Here is a 13,750-nt window from a genome sequence, read left to right as displayed (position 1 = left end):
ATTTCAGTAAACAGAAATTATGAAAATAAGCCTTAATATTTAGCTAGTAGCAAAAGTGCAGTAAATTTGATGCAGTGATATTTTTATGATTATACTTGCATCAACAAATAAAGGACTAATTTACACATACAAAAAAGATTAATTTATTAGGTAGGTATTTTTTCCCCCTATGCCCAAATGAGGCTGTAAAAAGGGTATATAATTCTAGTTTTCATGACTTCCCAAGCAAACCTTGGGAAAAATAAACTAAAAAGAAAACCAAGGAAGGGCATAAAACCCTGACATGTTAGAACTGAACTTCCTAGGTATTCGTTCTGACTGAATGCAGGGAATCATGAGGTTTTGAGAACTGAAAAAAAGCAGTTGAAAATCGATAACCTGTATTTATTACTTAACTCTCTTTAGCTAAATTGTAAAAAACACTTTTTTTAATACTTGCACCAAATAAAAATCGTATCTACAATAAAACATTTAATATACATTTATTAGCTTTATTACAATAAGAACATACTCATCAATCCAAAGGACACAGTTTGATTCCTCTTTTTAAAGATATATGTAGAATTATAAGAATGCAAACATCAGAAAGCTCTTGTCATTTAAGAAATACTTAAGAAGAAAAGATCAATCACAGTAAGTAAAATGCTGTAACACATGCATTCTAACCTCCTTGCTCTTTGCTACTTCTGCAATAGCAGCTGTTCTCTGCTTTTCAAATTCATCATTGTCCACAACAGTTTTTACAGTATTTGTCATTTGCAGAGTCTTTCTGCGATCAAGCTCTCTACTGTCCACTTGCACATGAGATGCGCATTTCTGAAAAAGCAAAAGAAAGTTTGAATTCACTCTTCTGCCTACCCTCAATTGAAAAAAAAAAAAAGGATTACTCTATTACAGTAGCACAACTTTATCTAAAGAACATGATAATAAAAGCATACACCTAGGACATCTAACATGCCTTAGCGGAAAGCACACTCCTCAGGTCCAATAGAAAGGCCAAAAAGAATGACTAATGTTTTAAGCTTAGTTCATGGTGTAGCTCATATAATTCTTGTAAATAGCTTCAGCATTTAAGGAAGGACTATGTTACTGTCTACAAGATCTGACCAAAGAATCAAAGGCTCCACATACTAAATAAATTTTAATTTGAAATTGAGAGGAAAAATGTTAAATTTTTAAATAAAATAGCAAATTGACATGGATCAACATTTTTTTTCAACAGGCACATTTTTTAGATCCAAGTCATCATGACCTAAGATGTACCGATAGTCTTTATCTACCTGGAACCAGGTCCCCTAGATAACATGATACAGGGTATTTTTGCAAAATAGGAGAAAGAGAAGTACACTGTACCTGTCCAAAAGGTACAAAAGGGGGAGGGCCACCTTCTGTCCCAATGTTACTCCTATTGTGTTTTGCTAAGCTCTGTAAAAGAAAGTTGTTGATTCATAAATTGCAAGATAAACATTTTCAGCATAAAAAATAAGGATATACTGGAAAACCTGGAGCACTTAAGGATAATGCTGGATGAGGGGCAGGGAAACAAAGAAAGTAATGAAAATTTGCAAAGTCACATAAGCAACACATACAGCAAGTGCAGAAAAACCAGCTATATACCAAAATCTACACTAACAGAACAAAGGGGCACACAAATAGGCATCAGATGTTCCTTTACACAGTGCCCAGTGAACTTGCTGCCACTAGCCATTGTAAAAGGCGTAGTTCCAGCATGTTTAAAAAGAGATTGGACCAATTCAGCCTAGAGAAGGCTCAGTGGGATCTTGCCAATCTACACAAATACCTGAAGAGAGACTGTAAAGAAGATGGAGTCAGACCCTTTCCACTGGTGCCCACTGACAGGACAAGAAACCATTGGCACAAACTGAAACACAGGAGGCTCCTTCTGAACATTAGAAAAACTTTTTTAACCATGAGGGTGACTAAGTGCTGGCACAGGTTGCCCAGGGAGGTTGTGGACTCCCCATCCCTGGAGATATTCAAAAGCTGCCTGGACACTGGCCTGGGTAACAGGCTCTAGGTGGCCCTGCTTGAGCAGGGAGGGTTGGACTAGATGACCACAGAGGTTCCTTCCAACCTCAACCATTCTGTGAAATTCATGAATTCATGCATAAGCAAATACTGAAAGGATTAGTCAGGATTGTATCCCCTGATAAAGCATAATACAACAATTCTGGATGCCAAGGCTGTACAAGAGCTCGGGCTGTGTGCTATCCTTAAAAATCATGTCTTTTTGACACTGTTGGAAACAAAATGCTGTGCCACTAGGAGATTTCCCCTATGGCTTTATGAGAAATACAGTGCCTGTGCTAAATTGATCAGCAGATCTTTGAATCTCAAAGAACGTAACAATAAACATAACAATTACTGATACATAAGAGCTACAGATGTCTCTAAACTCTTAGCCACAATCAGGTAATTGGTAACATAGGCCTGAAAATAAAGCATTCACAATACAAATTACTAGTTGCCAACAGTAAAAAAAAAAAAAAAAAGAAAAAAACAAACCACAAAACAGAAAAACCCAAAAAACTCCATTAAAATATCTGTTCATAGTTGATACACTTTTTCTTTCTTTACAAACTGTAGCAACAGCAGCAACCTGCAAGAGTGAAATTCACTGAAATCAATATATTGGTTATTTTGTATTACACAAATATTTTGTTTCAAAAGTGGAAAAAGGAAGAACAGGGTTCTTAATGCTTCAAAATTGCATTCCGTATAATGCATCTCTTTTATCGGGTTCTTAATGCTTCAAAATTGCATTCTGTATAATGCATCTCTTTTATCATCTTCATTTCTTGTTGTCCCTTCCTTGCCCACTAGGATACGCATGCATGATTATATACTTCATTTACTACACCCCATCAGCAGAGAAAGTTTCGATTACTTAAGACTCTATTTAACCATTTACCTATATATTTATTATCCTGATGTAAAATTGATTTAATTCCATCAGGTGAGAGCTGTAGTATAAATGTGAATATGCTTTAACCCAATATTTTACGAAATTCTCACATAGTATGGGAGATTAATTTGGCTAATCAATACCCAAATCAAAATTTCTGGTCCACTTTTTGTAAGTTAACTACTTCCATTCAGGAACCAAAGGCCATTTTCTATATTAGTTATGGCTCCTTTCAAGGGTCAAGAAAAAAAATAAAATAATCATAAATCATAAAAAAATTCTGCTTTAGTTTCAATCACATCACTTGAAGTGCTGCCTTAGAATTATGAGCTAACCAAGGGCTGACCACTGTAGCACACTCATAACCTTCTGTAATCTATTAAATGAAGCAGCAGGGTTCAACAGTGATTTCATGGCGAAGCCGCTTCGCTGACCCAAGGTAGGCACGCTAGGTCCAATAAACCCTACTACACTTTTTGTTTTGTTTGGATCTAGAGAAATGTAGGCAATTCTGGAATAAACTCCAGCACTGAATCAAATTATAATAAAAATATTTATAAGATAGCCTAAGAACTCAAACATTTGATCATCGTTAATTCCTCATGTCCTACAATCAGGGAGAACATGTTTAAGTTTAAGGTCAACCTTTATTTCTTTTCTTTCCCAAATCAGAATGAAGGAAACACATACAAGAAAAAGACTGTTTCAAACTACTGCTCAAACATGTAATTTGACAAATAGCTAAAAAGCATTTAAGAACAGACTCCATATTTACTAACATTTAGCTGTTTTTGAATCATATATTTGAATCATCAAATAACAATCTATTGCATAAAATTGTTATCCAAAATGAAAGAACTCTGCCTAATAGTAAAAAACAGCCTTGACACCTTCCTCTCAGGTAGCCAGCTGAGAAGTGAGAACAACTGTTCTGGAAATTAAATTTCACTTTGCACCAAATAAAAAGCAAACTGGCAACAGTATTTTTTTAACCTTATGGTTAAATTTGCCCATAGCACAGCAGCAGCAGGTACCACTTAGAATAAACTCTTTTAAAATACATTTAGCATGCCTTTCCCTTTCTGCTGTATTTCGATTGTGACATTAAAAAATTTTCCGAGGGACTCTCTTAAGATACAAAGGCTTACAATAGGAGACTGAACTTATAGATATTATATACTGTTATACCCTCAGACTTTCTAATATGAATTTTGAAGTATACATAAACTACCCCCTTTTCCCACAAGGCAAACTCAGTATTTAGCCTCACCTTCACTAAAATTGAAGAATCATTAAGTATACTAGAGAACTTTACTTTCAGATAAAATGTGATTTCACGGATTATGCATTTTTAAAATATAAAAGCCTACCAGTCTCCCCAATCATCTCAGCAAAATTTGCTTCAACCGTCACTTTACATATGACCTCCTATTCTGATTAATAGCAATACAAAGTACTCTTCCTTCATAAGAAGGGTGCCAGCAACCTCTTGCAGATATGGATCCTCACTGACTTAAATTCTTACCGACTAAAACACCAATCACCACCAGAAAACTATGAAAGACAAGTTATTTGGAACTATATTCGCACCTAAAGAAATCCATGACATATTTCCTTATATTTCCAAATAATCTAGAAGATCACACAGGAACATTCTCATTAACTCCTTATTTATTGACCATCACTTAAACAGCGACACTTAAAAAAATCGAAATTTCTAGGCAAGAACTAGCTTATGGTAAAATTGAATGCTACAAGGAATACCACATTCATTCCACATGCAGTGTAATAATATCACATTCATTCCACATGCACTATATTTTAGCGTGAGTCTCCCATTACTAAAACTTGATTCTTCCCAAAAGCAAATTTCAAATGTCATTCTGAACGGAACAAAACGGTAAGGTAATGCAACTACACAACTAGAAGCTGACAGGTAGGTGCAAGGGTAATAATTTAAGACTGGATAAACAACTTCAATTCTAAAGTTCTGCAATACTATTTGACTTTATAGCACTAACTTTTTTACTAAAAGACATTTATTTCATCACCTACACAAGAAGCCCAATTAACACTTCTCAGACACTGTAGTGGAGAGAAAAAAACCTGGCTTCAAAACAAGTAATTTCAAGTAGTCACCCAAATACAATTTTTCTTTATTTTTATGCTACCACAGTTTAGCATTTCATTTAAGCTTCAGTGGCAAGATTAAACAAGGAGTGGCAATGTCCTAAGTTAAATATCATCAAGAGTTGACAGTCTTGCTTATTTGTCAACCGTTTGCCTCTGTAAAGCTTTCTGAACAAGACAGAAACATAGAGTTCATAAGGAAACTGCTATGAAAGTAGCACTTCACTTCTATAGATTTGTTTGAGCCCTATATGCCTAGCTGTCAGTCTGGATATAGAACTTGAACTACGATTTCCAGTGGTCACAGTTCACCTGTCCAAACTGATTTCTTGTCACCCACAAGTTTTCTGACACAGCCACATTCATGCTGGGAACCTGACCATGTGCTGTCAGCTGGGCAACGAGAAAAAGAAAACAATACTCTGGCAAACTGCAAGATGGAACCAGAGAATTGAGCAGATAGCAATAAGCAATAGTTACCTTTCTATACTTAATGTTACCAGAGTAAATCAGTGAAAATTTACTTACCTCTCTTTTAAACATTACATAAAGCCAACAGAACTGGCTAACAAGTGCTGAGAGTTGCTGTAGTCAGCAGCACTCCAATGTTATTAAATTATTTGCTTTCTTGTAAAGAACATGTTTCAAATTATTTCTTGACATTGACCTCAAAAACAAATTAATATGTATAAAGTAGCATTCATTTATTGAAGACTGGAAAGAACAAAAATGAGGACTGTCCAAATTATCACCAAGAAAGCTAACTGATTCTACTGACCCTTCCCTTACAAATTATATGTCATCCTTCAGGACACATTAGTTCTATGTGTGTCTCTCCTGTCCCCATCAATCTCAAAACTTAAGTGTTTTTTGACTGGAGAGAGAACTCACAAGACTTAAAAACCAATAAAATGGGATGTTTCTGCTGTTGGCCCCAGAAACTTCTTTTTAATCAGACAGCTTCACTTAAAACCAGGAATGTTTTTTAAAAAGTATTTTCAACTACAAAAGAACGAAAAGGATGCCAGAATCTAATAGAATGGACACTGTGTAACCCAAATGTTCAAACAGATTTTGGGCCAGTTTGCTCAAATTTGTAAGATGCAAACAAACACCAAAGATGGCTAGCCATAACAAAAGCAACTTTGCCAAACTCAGCATCACCAACAATAAAAGTAGTACTTTACACAGAAATGACCATCATGTTCATAAGCAGCTACTCTGTTCTGGAGATGCAGATGTAAAAATAGAGAGATATGTTTGGTAGTAGTAGTGAGAGTTCATCTGACAAGTATTTAGGATTGATGGCAGCAGGGTCAAAACTTCCTGCCCTAGGAATTTGTGAGAAAATGTATGGAAAAGTCTTCCTGCAGCAACTTTTGTTCTATTGAAACAGGAACCAAGCTAAAACAGAGCAAAGATGTTTAGAAGTATTTATAGCTTTTTGAAAGATTTTATACCCTCCAATTTGTCTTTCTAATCACAAATTTACCTAAAGAACTGATAAAATCTGCAATACAGAATTCATACTTAAGGTTAACAACTTCAATGCTTTCCACACACTAACTGGTTTTTTTTTGCCTCAAAAATACAGAGCCTGCAGATGGTAATAGTAAAAGGCATCACACCATATTTTGGTACTGAACATACTGTTTAGGAAAGCAACCACCCATGACTGTAATAAAATAAATTTTATACATTTGATTAATGTTTTCAGTCCCTGCAGACTATGAAATCAATCAGTTCCCACGGAGGGCCACTTATCATTTCCTCATTTGCAACACTATACATAAGGCCTAATTTACATATATTTGGCTGCATCCCTAAAACTATTGGGACAGTGAAGTTCCAAAAGCTCATCACATGAAAATTCACAGTCAACACATTAAGGTTGATATCATTAAATGTAATATGCATCCTGCAAGACAAGCATTTCCAGTGGTGTTACCTCACCCTTTGTAATTCCCACTTTTCTATCAGATGCTCCACTTCACCTCCAAGAACTGCTGTGTTACTGTCATCCAACAGCAAGAATCCATTTCTCACTTCAACTATTCCTGAAAGCTTAACTTTTGTTCCAGGTGGAGTGTTCAGGCTAGAAGCAGAAACAAAGCCAAATGTTTCAAATACAGTTATTAATATTCTGCTACCAAAAACATACAGAAGTCTCTCATACTTCCAACATTGTCATATTTTATAATAAAAAATAAGCATCAAAAACCTTTGCAATAATTCCTTCAGTATGCACAGTACTTTTCAATAGCTTTATTGGAATACTTCCTACTCATCACACAAAAATGCCATATTGCAAATTAGATTCTAACAGAGATTAATGTTTGCAAATTGTCTGTTTGGTTAAAATCCAATTTAACAATACCAAATGAAGGATATGACTAGTTTAGACTAACAGAAGATATCTCAAAGCTAGTTGTCTACGAGTAAATTCCTCATCCTAGGTTGTATTTATAGTTAATAAATAGAGGATCTCCAGACGGTTAATGATCTCATTTGTTTTAGCTGTTTAACTCAGAAGAAAACAAAGAGCTGTTAGAAAAGAAGCTTTCTATACATTACTAACAGCCAGGACTGTACCACAATAAATACAAAAAGTATGCATCTTGCAGTGCTGCTTCTCTCATTACTCTATCATTTTAAAACATATGGATGCTCTCTGTGGTCACCTCCCAAAAGGAGGTGCCTTGCCTTCTTGTCATGTGAATCTAACCAGTGAAAAACAACAGCAGATGCATAAAAGAATCACACATCTCCAACCCATAATTGGAAGGTAAGACAAGCAGCACAATCTGGAAACTGATTGTTCTTGTGAGAAACAGGACACAGTCAGATGTAACCTTTCAACTGAGACACAATGAGCTCTTTAAAATATGCTAAATCTGTTGTTGGAATCACAGGACCATACCACATGGTGAGGAACATTCACAATGGAGTAAGCCAATTTCAGCACCAGTGGCATTAACCTTAGCAATATTAATGGCTTTTCACTATTGTTCTGATAAAAGCAAAGAAAATGAGATTGTAAAAATTAGACAAGACAAGAAATATAGAAAAAATGAAAATTGTGCAAAGGAGGGGTAGGGTAAATGAAAACCCTAACCATTAAGAACTTTCCATTGAAAAGAAAACTTCAGGGTTTATTTATTTAAAGAAACACTATGTACTGAAACAGCGTATTATTCCATGTTAACAGTCTAACTTCAAACCTGAAATAACCACACACAGCAGAAATTAAATTTCTGTACAACATTACTTGAAAAGAGCTCACACCATTACTAGAGTGATGAGTTCTCTGACTTGTTTGAAATTTTATCTAAAACCTTTTAAATTATGTCTCCTTCTGGGTTTTGTTCTTTATTTTGTGATCTAGAATCTACTTACACAGGAGCCTGTTTGCTCTTCTCTTTATATTCACATTGGAATATGATATTCCAAGTTCTGCTGGCTGAAGCTAAAATTAAAGTATCATTAAGTGTTCTACCTTTTAAGACAGCACCACACTAAACTGCAAGCTGGCTCCTGCTGAGAAGGAGCATTTTAATAGTAAAATATGATATTAAAAAATGAAGTGTATATCTGTATCTAACTGTTGCAGCTAGCAGAGAGAGGAAGATTATTTTTTTTTTTTTACATTGTCATCTGAACTAAAGCAAAGTGCACCATGACTCCAGAGACTAAACACTATAAAGAGAATTTTCAGCACCTTCATAACCAAACACACAAAAAATCCCCATCTTCAACAGTAATTAGTGCTCTTGGTCTTCACTTTTAATTGAAGAAATATTTACTAATTCAACCCAAGTTAAAGCTTTGCCCATGGTAAAGCAGCACTAGTTGCACTAACTTAGGTATGTCAGATCTGTGACGTTCCTGCTACCAAAGTCAGGCAAAAGCTCTGCTACTCCTAAAAACTGGGAATTTGGGTCAAGTCTGCACACACTGAAAATGCTGCAAGCTGTGTCAACACAGACTCAGCAGATAGCTGCAAAAATCCACTTTCTTCCATTATGTACTTCAGCATACACGGTATTGTATATTACATTCATATACACCTTTGCATGCTGAATTCAAGGTCCTCCTTTATGTACAGAATTTGAGAAGGAAGCTTGTTTTGCCGAGCAATTTTTTCCAGATATCACTAAGACACTTTCATTATTTAAAGGACATTTAAGTATCACAGTAAAATTTGAAAAGAAACGTTTTTCACCTTATTTTTGACATGCTACTGTATTCTATAGCTGTGCAGCTTGTGTGTCCGTCAGTCATCTGTAAACGTAACATTCTGGGAGCAGCCTGAGATTCTTCATTATCCTTTGGTGCAGCAACATTGCGTATTTTCTGTATTTGCAGAACACATGGCCCTTCCAGCTACATATGCAAAGCAGAAAAGACAAAACTGTTAACACCATTAAGCAAACACACTGTAATACCTAGACACACTAACAGATGCCCCCAGGCAAAGAGAAGTGTAATTTGATCAGGCAGTCATGTCCAATATCTATTACTCATACACTATATATTCTAAAGCATAACAAAACCAGCTTTTTTAGAGACACAGTTGTGATACTTCATACATCTCTGCAATACCAATTATGGAAAAAAGTTAATGAAGCTGGGGCAAAACAAACCAACCCACAAATAATATCACTTCCAACATACTATGCAGTTCCAGTAAGATTTCACATGCTGTACCACACTGTCTCATTGACAAAACGTTCTAAAGAAAGAAAAAAAAATAGGCCTGAAGACTGGTTGCATCAAGCATACATTTCAAGTACAATCTCTTTGTAAACACTAAGTAGAAACACAGCTTCTTCAGAGGTGCAATCAGAACGTAAGAACCTCAAGGGACGTCACCTAAAAATGCAGCATGCTCCACTTTACACACCACAGTTTATGTTGAGAAAAAAAAAAAACCACAACACAAAGAAAAAGCCAAAATGAACTGACCAATCCACTTCACATTTCAGTTATAGCTGAGTACAAAGTAATTCTAATCCCCATGAGAAACAAAAATGAATAATCTGTTACTGCTCAAGTGATTTCCAGTACTGAAGAGACAGCAGAAAAGATGAAAAAGTGCACATTTCATCAGCTTCTTCCCTTTGAGAAACAGAGCAGGTAGCCCAGAATAACGCTAAATGAGAGCAGATAACCAGGAGGTAAACATACATAAAGAAGAAAGAAATTAGTAAAGGAACAGAAGCAGTGAAACTAGAAAAATCAGAAGATAAGGAAACAGAAACTTTATTTAGGATGAGAACAAAAGAAAAAGGAAAATACTTTGGAATATCAACAAAGCATGAAATTGTACTAGGAGGAGGAAGAAAACAGTCACTAAAAGGAGCAAAAGCAGCATCCTACAAAGGTCACTTCTTACATGGTTTTGTGATCTTGAGACAATAGCCAGTAATATAAGCTAAATTTTCTGATTTTCCTATTCTTGACACTTTCAAGTAAATTTAAAATTTGAAGGCACCTGCATTGTCTATGACTTCAAATCAAACCATGGAAAATACAGTATTGGGATGGAGGATTACTCAAAAGCTGAAGAACTCCTTTATTTGGAATCTACTGAAAATTGAAGCTTTCTTATCTTTTTCCTTCAATCCTGAATGTTCGAAGAAAAGAGCATAAATAAGAACAGCAGTATTTTTAGTAAATGCTGACTGAACATTATTTCTTTCAATAACAATTAAAAGACCAGTTCTGTTTCTCATACACATTGAAATTTTTTCCCCTTTATTTCAACACAAGCAAAACCAGATAAACTAAAGTATACTATGAAAACAAGTTTCCCTCCTCTATCAATTAACTACAGCAAAGCCACCACACAAAAAAAATTCCCTTTAAATTTTTGTATGGAAAGGTTCTTTCTATAGTAGTGAATGAACCACAATGCCACGCTCACTAGTTGCTTCAACAAAAATTTATGCTTGTCATAAATTAACACTAATAGTTTTTAACATTATACAATGTCTTCAAAGATGAAGAAACACTAGGCAACTAAGAAGCATTTCTAGTTAACCAAACTAGGTTTGTCAGCCAGCTGAATAGTAGCTTTACTACAGTGGCAATTTCTTTCACAAATGTTGAGCAGGTTCTAGTTCTGGGTACTTGCTTTTGGTTTTAAACAATTGTTTGGTAGATCCCTTAAAATCTGGAGTGCAAAGATACGCAGGCTAGGCTAACTATGAACATACAAGCCAGTACGTTCAGGGCTTTTTGTCTGCAGCGTCAAACATGCACTACAATAAAGCAGAGCTGTGCATGCATTGAGCTTGGACAGTAGTTTCTGCTTCCTTAACACAGAAAATTACATGTCACTTCGGAAAATAGGTGTAAAAGAAGAATGAAAGTGTGTAGTTTCCTCAAACGTACCACATTAACACAACTATTTTTATAGACTTAATCAAGACGTTAGAGCATCAACATCCCCCAGTTCCAATTCAGCTCATTTCCCCTCTCACCACATAAAATGAGCACATAGTGACACCATAAACAGGAGTCAGTCTTCCTGCAGGAGGAGGACAACCATCACTGGATTCCAAGTGAATCCAGAAGGCCTATGCCAGTCCTCCTTGTGTGGACTATTTTAAAGCACCATTGTGAGAATCATGGCAGGAAAAAAAAATATAAATTAACAAACAAAAATCAGATCAGTTATGGTCAACAGGTAAACTTACACATTTAATCAGAGTCAGCCAATCTGAAACTTCTTCAGCAGTCAGGTGCTGAATGTCATATAGAGAATGGTGAGGCAAATTTCTAGTAAATTACCAAGTATCTTAAGTAGTAAGGCTGGTTCTATCCCAACGATTAAGGTTTTGTGTCACTTCCCATTATAAAAATGCAACTTGCAGTTCCCTTACTAACACTTTGAATAATTTGAACAGTTCATACAGTTACGTTGAATACATCAAACAATTTCTACATCAGCTAGGGTCCAGCTCCTCCCTGCAGGAAGTGGAAGAAAAAACATGTCACGACATCAGCTAGATCAATTTAATTCCTTCTCAGAATGGACAATATGTTTGGATCATGATTAAAATGGGTTCTTTCAACACTTCTACAAGCCCTACCCTTTAAAAAAAAAGGATTTCATTTGACAAAACTGTAATAATACCTGGAATGAAAGGATATGTGTTTTGTAAAAATTAATGGTTTTATAAAGATTTGTACATTTTACAACGTTTTGTAAAAGTTAATGGCTATTCAGCATATGAAACAGATGAGAGGATGAAAAAGTAATAAATTAAATTCACAGATACAGAAACCCTAACGAACAGCCCATAATGGAGACAGTAGTGAAGTCCAGAACTCTTAAAATACTGACTGATGGACCACTGCAGTGTAACTCAATGGCTCATCGAGTCTAATCTTTTCATGGATCTCATAGAAAAGACCAAACTTCCTACAGGATGGACACCAAGGTTAGACACAAAGGGGCACAGACGTGATGATGGGACTGGAACATCTCTCCTATGAGGAAAGGCTGAGAGAACTAGGACTGTTCAGCCTGGAGAATGCACAAAGCAAAATACAGGAAACACTTTTTTACTCTGAAGGTGATTAAGCACTGAAACAGGCTGCCCAAGAAGATTGCAGACTCTTCACCTTAGAAGACACTGAAAAGCTGTCTGGACATGGTCCTGGGCACCCAGTTCTAGGTGGCCCTGCTTGAGCAGGGATGTTGGACCTGATGACCTCATCAGGTCCCTTCCAACCTCAACCACTCTGTGATCCTGTAACTGTTCTCTTATATACAAAACTGTATTATTGAGGTAATGCCTTCATTCTAAAGTTCCAAATAGTACAGCTGCAGCTTGCTCTCTCCAGAAGTATCTTCTAACGGGACCAGCAACTGCACACATTAAGGCTGGAATGCTATGAAAAGCAGTTCAGATGACTAATTAATAATTGTTTAAAAAAAAAAAAAACAAACTAAAATAAAAGAAACAGTAGAATAATAAAGAAATATTATGTGCCATAAAAGAAGCACTAAGCTTTAACTACTTAGAGTCTAAAGGATGGAAATAAGAGTACATAACATAGGCTAAATGAGTTGAGGAATGAACACTAGTTTTATCCATCATTAATCTCATAATTAATGCTCTGTCTCCTTTTTCAAGGTGAAAAATGTAATAATAATAATAATATCTTATACTACATAATGCCATTTATACTGTAGGTTTTACATTAATGTATGTGAAAACTGCTGGGTAAATCAGAGTCTGAAATGTGAAACAGCAGAAAGAGGGATAAGAGGAATGACTAGAAATAGAAGTTTAATGTCATTGAGACATACCATGTCACCTTCCTCTTTATCCACAAAACCTAGCAGTGCTAATTCCAGAACATACATGACTCTTTGAAAGGGGAAAAAAAAGAAACAAACAAAACCAAAAAACACACAAACAAAAAAACCCACCACAAAACCAGAAGCAAACAAATATCTACATATCATATGATAAAATATACTCAGCTCTTTCTGGACACAGGTTAAATTAATTAAAAGATCATTCAGTCATGCAGTTAGCTTATAAGCTACTTCAATATGAATAAACAAATCTAAGCACATCATGTCATGTTCAGAAAAAAAGTATTTCTGAATTATTAACTACACACACGGACTGGAGGGGACTAACTGATCAACAGTTGGAAACATGGAAATACTAC

At 35.5% G+C, this 13,750-nt stretch overlaps 1 protein-coding gene across 3 annotated transcripts in view; it reads right to left on the bottom strand.

The window, feature by feature from the left end:
* Positions 1–13,750, bottom strand: part of TDRD3 (tudor domain containing 3) — a 110,321-nt gene that overhangs the window by 45,885 nt on the left and 50,686 nt on the right. For all 3 annotated transcript variants that reach the window (XM_037375857.1, XM_037375858.1, XM_037375859.1), the window contains 4 exons: positions 9,279–9,439; positions 7,010–7,151; positions 1,354–1,425; positions 667–816 (listed from right to left, as the gene is read on the bottom strand). In XM_037375857.1, coding sequence (XP_037231754.1) covers positions 667–816; positions 1,354–1,425; positions 7,010–7,151; positions 9,279–9,439 — 525 coding nt within the window. The remainder of the gene's footprint in view (positions 1–666; positions 817–1,353; positions 1,426–7,009; positions 7,152–9,278; positions 9,440–13,750) is intronic.

The sequence above is a fragment of the Falco rusticolus genome, chromosome 2, assembly GCF_015220075.1.
Source record: "Falco rusticolus isolate bFalRus1 chromosome 2, bFalRus1.pri, whole genome shotgun sequence".
NCBI lineage: Eukaryota > Metazoa > Chordata > Aves > Falconiformes > Falconidae > Falco > Falco rusticolus.
The sequence above is the reverse complement of the archived record's forward strand: the minus strand, read 5'-3'. Positions and strand labels throughout refer to the sequence as shown.